Here is a 16,425-nt window from a genome sequence, read left to right as displayed (position 1 = left end):
CTACATCACTCCTCTATTTAAAGAGGAAGAAAAAAAAACACCTCCTACCTACCAAATAATATATAAACTCTTTATCTTGGCATTCGGGGCCTGGCATGACTTGACTCTATCTCACTTTTCCAGTTTTCTCTCACACTAGTGCAGACTTAACTGGACTTGTCATAATCCCTCTTCCTCACGTTGCCTTCTCTTATTTCTAAGCCTTTGCTCTTACCATCCTCCTCTTCCTCCCTCACCCTCTATCTCCCTGAATGCCATGCTTTAAGTGGACTCTCTCTTCCTAGTGAAATCCCTCCCTTCTTCAAAGTTCAAATCAGATTCTGTCTCCTCCACGAAGTCTTAGCTTCTCCCTCTAACTAAAAATGATCCTTCTCACTTCACATTTCACATGATACTTAATCTGAATGTCTTCTTTGTACTCATGGCATTCCACTTTATTTTACAATTACTTCTATATAATCTTTAAGCCTGCCTTTAGACTGTAAGACCCTTGAACTTAAGAGCGGTCTTATTTCATCTTTGTATTCCCAGTGTCCATAGTTTGTACTTTAATCAAAATGTATGGAATCAAACTGAGTTACCAAATTTTTGGTCCCTTCCCACGCCACAGGGACCTGTGGGTTGAGGGGTCTCCAGGCAGAGCGTGGGGGTTGGTCAATGCTGGGTTTAGGCTGAGGGTGGCTAGGAGGAACAGAATCAGCACTCTGCACTCCTTGTACTTGGTTCTGAAAATGAAAACAGCATGATGAATATTCTGTGTTTAAAGTCCTAAAATGGGCCTGTACTACATACAGCCCACTTACTGCTTGCAGCCCACCAAAGTGACCCTGTTGTGCAGGTCTGCCCAAGGGTATTAGACCTCTTAATCACTTCTTCTTAAAGGGCCAGTGAGCCCTTTTGGCTCTGTCTGAGAACAGCCCTGGGGCCTGAGGATGACCTGAGCCATAGTTAAATCCTGTACATTTTTTGCAGGCCGCCAGGCTGAATGTTGTGCAGACCTGCCCTAAAACATTTAGAACTTCTGAGGTAGAATAAAGTGATCCAATGGTATGCAGAAGGTTATGAAAGAAGGTCTTTTCATTTTGGTCCACAGATTCCTGATAAATCTGGCCACAAAACAGGGTGCTTTTTGCATCTTTAGTGACAACTCCCAAAGGACAATAAAGAAAGCAGGAGAAAAAAATGGAAATTGTATCTATATGTCCTACTCAAAATGAGTCTTCCCAGAAAACCAGCAATTTTCTTTTCCTTTAGAATAAAAGGTGAGCTGGTTTGATTTTCACCATGCCCAGTTGCCTGGACTTCTCCAAAAGGATCAGTGGAGCAAGAGTAATGGTAAATTTGCTGATTTTTTTAAAAACCATTAATGAATGGCCCAAAATTCCTAAAACAAATGGTTGATTTCCTGAGTTTTTGAAGTTGAGGTGATTACATCAGTCAACATTCTTGAAGGCTGCACAGGGTCATGGGCAAGGAGTTTCTTACCTGGGATCTTTTAGGTTCAATCATTTGGGAAACTCTACGAACTATTTCATCAAATGTCAGCCCCGTCAAGGATCTACCATTGGCATCCTTCAGCTTTCGTAAAAGGTCTGTGAGCTCCTTCCTGAAAGAGATCCAGTATGACAAGTCCAGGAACTCTTGTCATCCCGTAAGCATGTGCACTCCAATCTTGACGTGAAAATATCTCACAGGCTTCACGTCCAGTGTCCTTGTTCTAAAAGGTGATTATCACACAGTTCTACGTGCAATCACTTGATACTCAGCCCTTAAGTGTCTCAAGGCCCCCACAGCTTAGACTGTGCTAATGTGTCAAGCTCTTCCCCAACCAAAGCAACTTCAATGTTGTCAGAGAAAGGATGGCGAAAAGGCACTATGTGTGAAATCAATTTGCCATTCACTTATTTATGGGGTAAGTTTATGCTTCTCAACTTGTTTCTCCCTAGGGGCTGACATTTTCCTCCTTAATCCTGCTGTTACTAGATCCTCCACCTCCTCTGCAAGTACAAAGAGTTTTCATCAGAAATACTCAAACATTCAAAAAGAGCTAAGGAACCTGATCAAAAGAAATCATAACTGTAAAGTGCTTAGCACAGCTTCTAGCACATAAGTCCTATATAAATGCTAAGTGGTGGTGGTAGTGGTAGTGGTAATGGTGGTGGTGGTGGTAGTAGTAGTAGTAGTAGTAGTAGTTGTAGTAGTAGTAGTAGTAATAGTAGTAGTAGTAGTAGTAGTAGTATTTACAGCATCCCTTTAATGATCTTGCTTTCTCACATTTTTCACTATCCTGTGACCCAAAGCCTGCTCCAGCATCTTAGGACCAGATAAGACAAAGTATTCTTCTCCATGTAATAGAGTACGATGTAAATACAATGGTGGACAGTTATAGAATGGAACTAACACTACATTTGGGAGCCTAAAGACTTGGGTTCAAATCCTGGTTCTACCAATTATTAACCTGTGTAACTTTGGGCAAGATGGTTAACCTTTACGAGTCCCATTTTTCTCCTACACAAACTATGGGGGTTAGATTAGATTCCTTTTAAGGTTCCTATAAACTCTAAAATCCTACTAAAACAAATTTTGTTTTACTATTACTGCAATTAGAACTTTATATCAGGCTCTAGTGTTTTATTTTCACCATCATTTTTATTCTATCCTAATTTAAACCTGAAACATGGCACAATGTATATTGTGTTCTATAGGTACAACAAATACAGGACTTCATAAGAAGAGATTCTCAAAGCCCAGGATTGTTTACGTGTGTACAGAAGTGGGGTTAGAGGACACTTCAAAGGCCTAGAGTGGAGGAGTTAGAGGGCCCATCATTGCTGTGTCACAGCTAGGAAAGGTCCAATTGAGAATGTCATTATTTCTTGCACACCACCATGTTCCCTAACACAGAAACTAATGCCACTAAATAACATTAAAAAGCACAAACTCAAACCTAAGAAAAGAAGCTATTATCTGCATAACAATCAATCAGGACATTTCAAGACAACTGCTACAGCCGGATGCCTAAAGATTGGATAAGTTTAGGTTTACCAGATCGTATAATTAGAGGTGGAAGGAACTTTACTAGTCATCAAGTATGAAATGATTAAGTGATTTGACCAATTTCACACAGGTAATAAGTGGCAGGGAACAATATCTGAATCTAGGGCTTCCTGACTCCAAGTCTAGGTCCCTATCCCCCATACCTTGATGCCTCTCAAAATAACTGAGGCCAAGACAGAGAAATAACTTCCCCAGACTCACACACCTAGTAAGCATCTAAGGCAGGACCTCGTCCTAGGATTTAGAGCTGCAAGGGATCTTAGAGACTACCAAGTCCAATCCCCTCATTTTACAGATCAGGAAACTGAGGCTGAGAGAGGTTCAGTTTCTTGCTCAGGATTACACAGCTAGCACCTGAGACAGGATTTACACTCAAGCCCTCCTGCCTCCAGTACTCCCTCCACTCTATCAAGGATGTCTCATTAGTTAGATGTGTACTCCACAGCTGCTCATTTCAAAAGGGGAAGAGCTAATCTAGAGTTGAGGTTTAGGATTAACACCTTAAGAAGCAAAAAATGAAATCAAGATTCCCAATTGTGATCATGATACTACTTGCCATTTCTATGCTGTTGCAAAGTTTTCAGATTCTTACAGCAGCCCCCGGAATCAAGGAGGAGAGACAGGACTTACTCAACTGCTCTTTTTTTTGTTTTGTTTTGTTTAAGGCAATTGGGGTTAAGTGACTTGCCCAGGGACACACAGCTAGTAAGTGTCAAGTGTTTGGTCTGAGGCTGGATTTTAACTCAGGTCCTCCTGACTTCAGGGTTGGTGCTCTATCCACTGCACCACCTAGCTGCCCCTCACCTGCTCTTTTAACAGATCAAGATCCTGAATTTCACAGCAAACTGGCTGAAGTCACTGGCTTCTTAGCAACACAGCCAGTCCAGAGCCCAGGGCTCTATTCCTCCCACTAGCCCATGCCGCTTCTCTTCTACGAATTTCTTCTCAGAATCTTTCCTTCTCCCTCTAGTAGAAGCAGCTAGGAGGCATGGTGGAAAGTGCTCAATCTGGAGTCAGAAGACTTGAGTTCAAATCAGGCCTCAGACACTTAATAGCTGTGTGAGCCTAGGCAAATCACTTAACTTCTGTTTGCTCATCTAAGTTTCCTTGACTGTTTTAAAATCAGGAAAATAATAGCACCTACTTTCCAAGGTTATTGTGATGATTAAATGAGATAATATTTGTAAAGCTCTTAGCAAAGTGCCTGGCACATACTAGATATTTACTAAATGCTTTTTTTCCCCCCTTTCTTCCTTCTGAGAACCTGATATGGACAGATTTCTACAATAATGAAATAAACCTATTTTAAAATGTTATCACCAAAGTAAACAGCTTCAGCAGGAATCCATACAACTTATGCCTATCATTAAAGCAATACTACCTGCTATATTCTGGAAAGGCAGTTTTCAGCTTATCCATAATCCTCTCCCAGCTGATCTTGATGCGCTCATTTCCTATGACCGCCTCAGAAATTCCATTCTCCAAAACAGACACTTGTAAAGGTTGGGCCATACCTGTCACCTAAAAGGGTTACAACATCATTGTCATAGGAAAGCTTCTAATTCAACACAATAAACATTACTTAAATGCTCAAATATCTACATAAGGGTAAGACTCTATGCCAAGGGCTGGGAGTTCAAAGACAAATATAGTTCCTACCCTTAGAAATCTGACATTCTATTGGAGGTGGAGGGGAAGAGAGAATCACCAAAGAGAGAAGGCGCCAGATGGACTTAAATATGAAGGAAATGAAGGATTCTAAAGTGTGAAGGCAGACACAAGAGAGCCTGTGCAAAGGGGAGAGGATGGGAGATGGGACACTGTGCTGGGGGAAGAGAAAATAGTAAGAAGTCAACTTAACATCAGAAAACATTTCCTAACAATTAGAGGTGTTCAAAAATAGAGTTGGGTTCTTCAAAAGGTAATTAGTTCCCCATCCCTGGAGGGTTTCAATCAGAGGGTGGAGGTAGAGGAGCTGTCAGGAAGTACTGTGCAATGAATTTCTGTCCAGAATTAGGACAGGTTGGACTAGAAGAGGGGTTCTTAACCTGGAATCTTTGGATAGATTTAAGCTGATCTATGAACTTGGAAGGGGAAAAAAATTATACCTTTATTTCAATATAGTTGGTTTCCTCTTTAATCCTATGTAATTTATTGTTTTGCATTTAAAAACATTATTTTGAGAAGGGGTCTATAAACTTTACCAGACCACCAAAGGGCTCTATGACACAAGAAAAGGTTAAGAACTCCTGGACCAAATGACCTCTGAGATCCCTTCATATTCTATGATTCTGTGACTGAGTTTTTCAACTGTCTTTTGGAATTGTATGGGGTCACTGGGTGAAAATAACAAGTGTTTTTGTGCTCTGGTGCAACCCTTATATCTATTCCTCCATCTCCCAATAGTTGGGAGACTGAAACAGAAGGGGAAACAAAATGTGAGACATAAAAAGACCACTATAGCAAACATTCTCAAGGATTTCCCCAAAGCCCACCCTTGGATAAAAAAAAGGAAATGCTTAAATAAATAATTTTATTTACCAAAGGTGGTCTAGCCAGGCTAGCAGTAGAACCAACTCCACAGTATGATGAAGCAAGCTGAGGAGAACTGGGAATAGCTCTCAAGGAATTCTCTTTCATGATTTGCTTTTCCAAGAAATGCTGCATCTGCAATGAGAGAATGACGGTGTGTGCATATGTGTGCACACGCAAGACGCATGTGAGAGAAGCAGGGGTGTGTGGAGAATATCTGGGGCTGAATCGTGCAGAACAGTGGAAATATAATCTAAGCGCTTAAGTGCATAAGTAACATAAAAATGCAGAGAGATTCAATTTAATAACTGGTTAAGTACCTACTATACACTAAAAGTAGGCACTACGCTAAGAGTTTGAGAATACCAAGACTCTATAAAAACTCTGTGTGTGTGTGTGTGTGTGTGTGTGTTGGGACTTGGACTAAACAACTTCCAAGATCCCTTCAGCTCTAATGTTCTTTCTATGGAAAGGAAACTGACTGAATTATCATGTGCACATGCTGAAAATAAATATTGATACTTTGTCATTGTATCTTAATTCCACTAAGCATTTGTAGAATCACAGAACTTTAGAGCTGGAAGAGACCTTACAGACAGTCTGGTCCAACTCCATCCTTGCATAGCTGAATGCCAGGACTATGACAAGGCACCCATTTCTTTCCTGTGTATTAGGGAGAAGTCACTAACATAGGCTAGGATCCCCAGCACATGCTGACATGTTGACCTTTGAAGGTTAGAATGGAAGGGGAATGAAAGCCTTCCTGCAGTGATTTCAAATGCAGAATGCTCCCTGGTTTCACTGGTCTTCCCAGAGGATACAAAGTGAACTCCTTTTCCAGCACTTGCTGGTTTGAGGCCTTGAGATTGGCCATACTGTAGAAGACAAAGAAGGAGCCTAAAAAATGAAGTAGAACACTTTGCCTTTCGGGGTGTTGGAGTCTAGGTGGCTGTTACAGAGAGAATTTCAGTGTTACATGAAGTTGAACTAGATGACTAAGGAATTGTTATCCTTAAAGGACCCCTAAATATTGGACAGATAATGTATAGGGAAAAAAACACACACACACACACACACACACAAAGAAATTAGGCAACCCTTAGGCAACACACCTAGGTGATAACTGGGCTAGAATTACCCCTATAAATTACAGACTTCCCAGGTGCATAGCTGTGTGAAATCTGAGCATTATTCATCATTCTTCAATTTGCAGCAAAAACAAAACAAACCCTTATAATGTTGTACACAGAATAGTAATGTGGGAGAAAAAGAGAGGGACGGACTTGTGATTTTAGTGTAGGGAACTCCTTTTGTGTAACCTCCCTCCACCAGTGCAGATTAGCATAGGATCTTAAAAACTGCCTACTAGCCCAGGAAGTGAAGCAGCTTACCCCCACTCACACAGTTACTATGTGTATGGCATTAGTCAGAGCAGGCATCAAACTCTGGTCTTCTGGGTTCCAAAGTGCACTCTCTATCCACTACATCACATTGCCTCTCCATAATAGCAATAACCCTTCATATTTGCATAGTACTTCATAGTTTACAAAGGATTTTCCACAGAAATTAATTCATATTATCTTTACAATAGCTCTGCAAAGTAGATACAGCTGCTATCATTTTCATTACTTTACAGATAAGACACATTTTCATTATTTTACAGAAAAGAGACTAAGTGCCTTGTCTTTGTAGTTCACATAGCAAATTTGTAACAGGGCCAGAACTTGAACCCAAATCTTCCAACTCCAGGTTCCTTGCTCCTTCTACTCTACCTTTCTCCTTTCCTAGCACTGGCAATGATCTGTGCCATAGGTCACAGCAGTTAATTAGCAAGAACATTCTGAAACCTCAAAGGAAGCATACAGTGTCCCTTCATAGAATAACTGGCCAAAAAAGATATGTTAAGGGTTCTCATATTGCACTTGGCTTTGCTAAGCTGTTTTAGATTTTTTTTCCTTATTCTCCTTAGTTTGGTTTCATTCGGTTTGTTTCTGCAATAGTCTGACCAGAGTTAGAAAGTTTTCTTGAACTGGCTGCAGTAAAAAGTTTAGCTACATGACTGTGGAATGATCACTGGCCCCAGGTCTTTGGGATCGTGCTGGCCTGGTATCAAGAAACCAGGGAGACGCTGGAATCAGACTGAATTGGACCTGAAGGTGTCTCCTCTTGGCAACCTTGAAACCAGACAGAGTAAGATACTGAAATATCTAAGTGTCCTCGGGGCTACAAGTTACTAGTTAGTCCACTCTAATGTTCAGCATCTGGTTGTCTTCTGTGACTCAACGGCCACTGTAACAGTGTCAACAAGACAGGCATCTAGGTGGCACAGTGGATACAGGACCAGCCCTGGATTCAGGAGGACCTGAGTTCAAATCCGACCTCAGACACATAACACTCACTAGCTGTGTGACCCTGGGCAAGTCACTTAACCCCAGTGCCTAGCAAAAAACAAAAACAAAACACACAAAACAAACAAATAAAAAAAATCCCAGTGTCATGGGAGAAGGTTCAGACAGTACCTAAAGGCAGAAGGCTTAAGTACCTCAGTAGTCTGGGGATCTATCTCACTTCAAGTACAGATTTTTGGTGAGTTTGCACAGTCACATCAGAATAGCTATAATATTCAAACCTAGGATAATGTTGATGGCCTCACAATGTACACACAAAAGAAGATCTGAGTTTACTACAATCCTAAACAAGACAGAGGGCTTGTATCAGACTCTCTCCTGAGGTTCTTTCCAACTCTTGATTCTGTGATTTCAGCATAGATTCCAGTTTATCTCTAACTTGAAGCCTGCTTCCAGACAAGTCACTGTAACTGCTGTAGTCTCCCTGTCTAAAAGAATGGAGAAAAGACTTGCAGGGTTCTCCTGGAATAGAATGGACATGCCCCACAAACATCTCTCTTCAACACTCATATTCCCAGTCTGTCGATGTGCCTGCCACTCTAAACATAAATTTCATTCCTTTAGGGACATTCTAGAAACATGTAAATTAGATTCAGTTCAGAAATTATGCAACCAGGAGAGCTAACCTACGAGCTAACTTCAACATTAGCAAGGAGGGAGGTTCATGAGTAAGCATTCAAGAGCTTTGCAGCATTATGGCAAGTCCCACCTAGCTATGAATGCTGTCCAGGGACCCAGCTTTGCTAAATTTAGGTAGGCTGATCACCAGCTTGGCCACAGGAAGATGGCTTGTTTGACCACAGCAATTCTGCAAGGCCATCTTCTGTGTCGTAGAGGACTTGCAAAAAGCACTGGCAGAGGGATGATCCATATCAGTGAAATTGTGATGTAGTAAAGTAATATTAAGAAGTGAAAAAAAACTAATGAGGACTTTAATTTAATTGACACTGTCACTTAACATAGAGTAAAGCCACAATGGCAAGGGGCAAAAGGATGAGTAAGTCTTGATCAGAGTAGTGGTAGTGGTACAGAGTTAAGGAATATAGATAAGAACTAATAAAGTCTGGAATATAAGCTAATATCCAACTTAGTATTGGCAGGGGATTGAAGTGGGAAATGTTTGACAACTAAGAAACACGAAGGATCTAGGTGGGCCTGTTATCTTATTAAGTACCTCTTAAAAATAGTATATAAAGAAAGTTGATGAGGATGAGTGAATGTATATATGAAAAAAGAATTTTTTAAGGGCCTACTATGTGACAGGTGCTCGGATTATTTAAATCCAAAGCTGAGATAGTCTCTACCTTTAAAGAGCCCACACTCCAATGGGCAAAACATCATATACAGGGCAGAGATGGCCAGGGAAGGACGTTGTGTTCTGGGGAATCTCAGGGATTGAGTGGAGCCAAAGGGCAATCAATTTGTCGATCCTTTCTAGTAGCAACAATCTAACTATAATTCCAAGAACAAGAAGTAGAAAGCTGGATGAGAGAATCTTGAGATTCTCTAAAAGATGAAGCTGTCTTAGATATCACAATCTAATGCATTATGATAATTTAGTAGCATAGGCTCACTTACTTGAGGTTAGATACTCCTTACCATACCCTAATGTGTATGAATATAATTGTTCTTATTATTCGAAACATAGCCATATATATTGTAAATTCCACATTTTATAATATTACTGTTTTATCAAGATGAAGGTGACTTTTAAAAATCCAATATTTTTTACCAATATATCAGGACTGGGTGGTGGTGGAGGAATCTGTACTGGAGGCAAGCAATTCAGAGGATAACCATTCTTCACCAGAGCAATTTGTTCATTGTATTGGGTCTAGTGGAAGAAGAAAAGCATAGTTCAGAACATAGTCTGTTTTGAACAAACAGGATTTCAAATTAATTTTGATTCAGTTTGCATTCTTAAATGCAGTATAAGACTATAAATACTATATAGGTTGTGACAGTTTATTTAAGAAACTGATTTCTGAAAGTAAATTCAACTAACTGTTAGTGGAGGAAAAAATATTTAATATTAATTGAAATATCTTTACTAATATGATGCCCAATTCATAGCGCTCACCCTCTTTCTACCCCCAGGTATTTATAAGTCATAAGTTCTTAGACATGACCCCCACACCTGAAGTTTAATATATTTTTGAATTGGTGATCTTTCCAGCATCTCTGTATACTCTGTATCATTCTTCATGTAGCGGGGAAAATGTGGTCTCTTAAAGGAAAACATCAGATTACTGCTTCTGTCCCATTGGACAACTCATATAATAACTTATATTTACATAGCACATATGGATTTACAAAGAACTTACAAGAAGAGTGCACAGTAGGAAAACGCAAAACAGTAAAGAAAACCACCTTTCTATTTGTGAACCTGAAAGACATCAAGTTTGGAGAACAACTGAGGTAGCCTTGTTTTGTTTGGTACTTTGCATTATCTTAAATGATAATGCTATCCATTCCCAGGATGGAGTGGGGCTGCCAGATCACAGATGGGAGAGGGGGTAGAGTAGAGAAAGGTACAACATGGGGAAAATGGACAAATTCCTAGCTCTTCCAAAATCAGTTCTTCAAACAAAATAACAAAGTTGTACTATGAAGTACTATAAATTTCTAGATGAGATGCATCTACCTTTTCATGAAAACACCAAAATACGTTTCAATCACCCATGCCACAGCTTTTCCCCACTATCATTTTTCATCAATTTTCATTGATGAAAAGTTTCCCAAGAGTTTTGCGAAACAAGAATGGAATCATTTAGATCTGGAAACTAATAAGCTTACTTGCTTTCACTTTATTCTCCTCCCCCCCCTTCTCCCCAGCCCCAATCATAGTAATAAGAAAAACTAAGTCGGCTGTTTACTTCTGTTTTATTATTTCAGAGTTAGATTTTAAATTCTAAGAAACTAGATGTGAAGCATAGCATGTTATTCCATACCTTCCCACAAGTTAAGGGAAAAAAATGACAATTTAAGAAAATCTGCATGTGTGTATAGCATCACTTCCATAGATCAATTCCAAGTCCAAAAAAAAAAAACCCCTCACTTACTCATTAAATTAAGTATAACTTAATAAACACAATGCACAATATCACTTGTATACATCCAATCACTACTTCTAAAGGAACCAAGTCTTATTTTAAGATCATCGTATATGAGTTAAGAGAGTTTTCTCGAAAATGTCCTTACCCTGCTGAACGCAATTTTGTTCCTGACATCTGCCACAATGGTATCCCAACTTTCTACAGCTGCTTTTAGCTGAAGTGATTCTGGATGGCTAGTATAGAAAAAAAGTGACATACGATAAACCTCCCTCACTTCACACACCATTTAAGTTTCTATAAAACTCTCTACAGGTTCTTGGGTGAAAATATAACTATATAAGTCTGAGGCCTTATATGATAATATGCAGGTAAGAATGCAAGGCACATTGTACATCCTGTCAATGTTTTTACATACTGTCCTTTTAAACACTTCACCCTGAGCACACAGGTTAAGCGGCCCACAGTAGGAAAATGCAAACCAGCACTGAAAACAACCAGTCAAAAAACCCTTTTCAGGTAGACAGAAAGTTACTCAGAAAGGGTATTTTTTTTACACTTTAAGAATATAAAATATGGTGTCTTTTACCCAGCAAAACTAACCTGCTTCCAGAGAACCAAGGTGTTTTGTTTTGTTTAATTCAGAGGAAGAATTTATTTGGGGCAAGTTAGCCTACACACTTTTCTACCCAATACTGTTCCAAAATGGTGGAGGGGAAGAGAGGGAAGGAAGATCCTGCCACAGAGTGAAACATCCTTACTAAACAGTGAATGAATGGATTCTGAGGCACTGACTGATGGATGATGTGAGTAACAGATTAAGAGTCAACCTCCAGTGCATAGCTCAGGCCTCACAAGTATTAAAGCAGGAGGTGACTTAATTCTATCACTTCCCCTTACAGATGTAAAAGCAGCCTTGGCATCTTTGATCACCTGAGGAGAGCTCTCTTCTCATCTTTCAAAAGGGTCCATGGGATTAGTTAGATAACAATCCTCCTTCAATACCACCCAGCTCCCAGGAGGCAGGGAAGGAGCCTGGCTACCTCTTTGAGGTTTAAGTCATTAATAAGAGTATCCACTTAATGGAAATCTGCAAGGTCTCAATTTCAATACTTTTTTTTTTCTTTCCATCCTGTCTCAGCTTTAGGGATTCCCCTTGAAGGGGAGAAAACTATTCCCTAGCCACTGAGGATGAAACTATCACCTACAGCAAACATAACCTTAGGTATTAGTGTTATCCTCTAAATGATAAGAAGGGCAAGAGAAGGCTTTCAAGCACAGGCCTTAAAAGTAAGAATCTTTAGAAGAAAGTTTTACAATTAGCATGCATCCTATTCTGAAACTGTGCAGTCGGCATACACATCCAGTACCTCTATCGCAAGTTCTTGATTTATTTCACTGCGGGGAAAGGGAGAAGTCTCCTGGTCCTCCTAAGTGAGTCCCTGCTGTTTCTGTCTATACTTATATTTCTTGGCTGTCAGCTATTATTGCACACCAGCAGGCTTGTCAACACTCCAACAGAGACATTAGAACACAGACATGAAAGTAATTAAATAACTCGCTGGCAAATATTACTTCCTCACTCCAATCTCATCTACATAAAAATATATATATTTTAGACCTTGCACTCATTTTTTAGACACTGTCTGAAGTCAAGATACCTTGAAGGGAAGGAAAGGGTTACCTTGATGCCATAGTGGTTGCACGGATAAACTGAAACAGGCACTCCCTCTCAGTCTGTTCCAGCTGATGAAGGCCAAAATCTCTTCGGCTCTGCAGGAACCACACCTAAAATTTTTGACATTCAAAGAAGAAAATCTGAAGACAGCCTTTCAAAATCTGGCATGTCATATACAATTCAGGGAGTGCAGTTTTAGTGATTTCTCTATCTCTGCTTCTAATACTCAAATATCCCCACTCTAAAACATGATGTAAACCTTGGTTTCCTGTCCATCACGTACACCTGACAGAGATTCCATGAAGGAGTTTACAGAATACAGTTAATACCATGCAGTTCTCTAATTATTACAATTATACTGAATATCGAGTCTGGTAGAGACAACCAGTCAGAGTGGATAGAGTGGGCTTCAAAGTCAGGAAGACCCCGAGCTCAACTCCTGCTTCTAATAAACACAGTAAATACTGGTACTGTCTTGAGCAACAGGAATTAGATCTGTCCTGTTTGGCCCCAGAATCAGAAACAAGAGCAATACAGGGAGATGTTACAAAGAGGCAAACTTAGTTTGAGGTCAGGGGAAAAAAAATTCCCTAACAGAGATGTCCAAAAGGAGAATGGGATGCCTTGGGAGGTGGCAAGTAACTCTCACTGGAGTTCTTCAAGCAGAGGACTCATTGGGTATGTTGTGGTGGAGAATACCTTTTTTGACCAAGTGCTGGACTAGACAACTCTTAACATGCTCTCCAGGTCTGAAGTTTTGTGATTCTGTGATATGTTTCCATGAAGAGAACTCTATTCTAGTACTATTATTAATGGCCCCTCTGCAAGATCAAGCTACCCTGGGCCTTGTTCATCTGGGACTGAAATGTAAATTTCACTCTGGAAGATGGAGCAGCTGGAAGCTAACATCCCTGGAGGCTTCGTCCAGTTGCCTGATGTAGAAATGCTCCCTGTTTGTATCTGTAGTCTTACATGTTGCATTACAGCAAGGATCAAGTGATCAAGAAATAACTTGGCTTAATTTGAAAGAAGCATTGATGAAGAGCATCAGTACTGGGGGGTTTTGCTTTATTTTTTGAGAAATGGCAGGTCCTCAACAGCAATTACTAAAAGGACAAAGAGCCTGCAAATTACCCATACCCATGAGCTAAAGCTATGGTCCCCAAGTGGTTTTTCTGGTATTGTATTAAGGGCAGGACGTCCACTATTAAACTCACTGGTGTGGCAATAAGCAAAGCTCAGTTAACACCTCTTCATTTCCTTTGCTTTTTTTTTTTTACCTCTGCCGTTATAGCTCTATTGGTCTCTCCATTCAGCTTGCTCAGGCACTTTTTAGCTTTGGCTTCCAGCTTATTCTTCTCCCTTTCCCACTGAGATCTAAAATGTGAAAACACTAAAGAGTTAATGAGAGGACCACAAAGAGTTTTCAGCATTGTTACTTCATTAGAGACAGAGGCACAAACTGCATGCTGACCATGGGATGGCCTCACACAAGTGAAGGCTTGGGGACTCACTGTCAGGATCTTGGTAACTGTTTTCAGATAGCTTAATTATCTTACTGAATTTCATAGGTTGTTTCCCCGGAAAGCAAATGATCTCCCACAAAACCTAATTTCTAAAAGTATTTATACCACTCAATGACAGGATCAACAAAAGATTACCCCTCTTCTCAATTCCTTTAGGCCATTACCTTAAAAGCCTATATTGGTTATTTCAGTGATGTTATTTAGGCCCTTGTGTGTATGTCTGTGTGTGTGTACATGCACACACATGCACGTGTGCTAGAAGGAACTCAGTGGCACTGAATACCAGTCAGTTTAACTCATTCCATTTTGCAGAGAAAACTCAGCATTTACACAACAAACCAAGAATGTCCCTAATGAAGACCTTAAGTGAAAATGCTATCATTTTCTCTCCTTTGTCTTAAGATGAACCATTACTGCATATGATGGTCAAGAATCTGCTACAATCACATGAACTCAATTTATCTTCTCTCTGTAGTTCTTCTTTATAATGGGAGACTGGAATAGTTAATGTACTTATCATACGGTACAAACATTTTATATTTTATGTGACAAGCTTTCAAAAAGCATCTCCTCCATGATTTCTCAAGATAAACACTTGGACTCCAGATGACTCTCTTAATGAAAATCAAAATACAATATGATATAAGCACTTGGAATAAGATACGAAATATTTAATCAGATATACTAAGTACAGGCTAGAGGAATTAATTCTTCATTGTATCACCTTGGACACTATCAGTTGTGTGACCTTGGATAAACCACTTACATCTCACTATCACCAGGCAATTCTAAGGTTACAAATTGCCTAGAAGTTGCTAAGCTATATTGTTAAAGAATCTTCCCTCACCCAGAGTTCTCTATATTGCCGAAATCATAGATACACACCAAAACAAAACATAAATATAGCACACATATACATACATACATACATACATACAGATATAAATAAAATTTCTGGGAAGAAATATACATACCAGATAGACTTTTTTCCCCCAGTTTTGGAAAGCATCAAAGTACCAAATAGACTTGACTTAGGGCTGAGGTCCAATTCTTACAATCCTTTGTTGTGTGGTAATTTGAATAAACTAATGTAAGCTGGGCGACTGAGATTGGCCAAAGAGAGCCCAGATCTTATGAGCATAAGTAGCATGCTCAGTTGATGAACTCCCCATATAGGCTTTAGAGCAAGAGCAGACATTGTTACAAGAGGTCTAGAACCAGTTACAGAATATCTGCACATCTTCCAAAGCCTATGTGGACACTGCATCAGTGGAGCACACTGCATATGCTCATAAGGACTGGGCTCTCGTTGGCCAACCCTGGTCACCTCCCTAATAATGACTTCATCTACCTATGTATCAGTATCCTAATACAAGTGCTTGACAGCTTGAATGAAATTTCAAAGAATTTTATAAACATTCACAGTAAAAGGTTAAGTAATAAAATATACCTTTCTGAAGCAAGTTTCTCTTTAAGCTTCCTGATTTCAGAATCTTTAACCTGGATTTCCTGCTGTAATCTAGGCAAATAAAAGATAATGTCACCAAAGTAGAAATGATCACTCATTATCAAAGTTGGAATGGCTTTGTATTTCATCAAGAAGAAGTAGAGTACCCACATGCACAAAAATAATTATACCAGCTCTTTCTGTGGTGGCAAAGAATTAGAAATTGAGGGGATACCCATCAGCTGGGGAATAGCCAAACAAGATGTTGTATATGAATGTAATGGAAAACTCTTGTGCTATGAGAAATGATAAGCAGGCGGACTTCAGAAAAATCTGGAAAGACTTGTATGGTCTGATGCTGAGTAAAGTGAACAGAACCAGGAGAATATTGTACACAGAAATAGCCATGTTGTGTGATGACTAATTTTGATAGATTTAGCCCTTCTCAGCAATACAAGGATCTAAGATATCGCCAAAGGCCTCGTGATGGAAATGCTTTTCACAAAGATCTAAGACACCTCCAAATGTCTCATGATGGAAAATGCTATCCACATCCAGAGAAAGAACTATGGAGTTTGAATGCAGATCGGAGCATACTATTTGCTCTTTTTTTTTCCCCTTCTGTTTTGTTTTGTTTCCTGTTTCTTGTGGTTCCTTCTATTGGTTCTAATTCTTCCTTACAACATGACTAATGTGAAAAAATGTTTAACAGAATTATATGTAG

General features: G+C 39.6%; 1 protein-coding gene across 1 annotated transcript in view; it reads right to left on the bottom strand.

Annotated features, from left to right (window-relative positions):
* The window catches only part of DZIP3 (DAZ interacting zinc finger protein 3), a 114,046-nt gene that overhangs the window by 9,147 nt on the left and 88,474 nt on the right, over positions 1-16,425 (bottom strand). Inside the window, 9 exon segments of the mRNA XM_078146687.1 lie at positions 582-725; positions 1,486-1,606; positions 4,439-4,578; positions 5,599-5,724; positions 9,730-9,831; positions 11,199-11,286; positions 12,735-12,838; positions 14,009-14,105; positions 15,705-15,773. Coding sequence (XP_078002813.1) covers positions 582-725; positions 1,486-1,606; positions 4,439-4,578; positions 5,599-5,724; positions 9,730-9,831; positions 11,199-11,286; positions 12,735-12,838; positions 14,009-14,105; positions 15,705-15,773 — 991 coding nt within the window.

This window comes from Phascolarctos cinereus, unplaced genomic scaffold, assembly GCF_003287225.1.
Source record: "Phascolarctos cinereus isolate Bilbo 61053 unplaced genomic scaffold, phaCin_HiC Scaffold_726;HRSCAF=1367, whole genome shotgun sequence".
Classification (NCBI taxonomy): Eukaryota; Metazoa; Chordata; class Mammalia; order Diprotodontia; family Phascolarctidae; genus Phascolarctos; species Phascolarctos cinereus.
The sequence above is the reverse complement of the archived record's forward strand: the minus strand, read 5'-3'. Positions and strand labels throughout refer to the sequence as shown.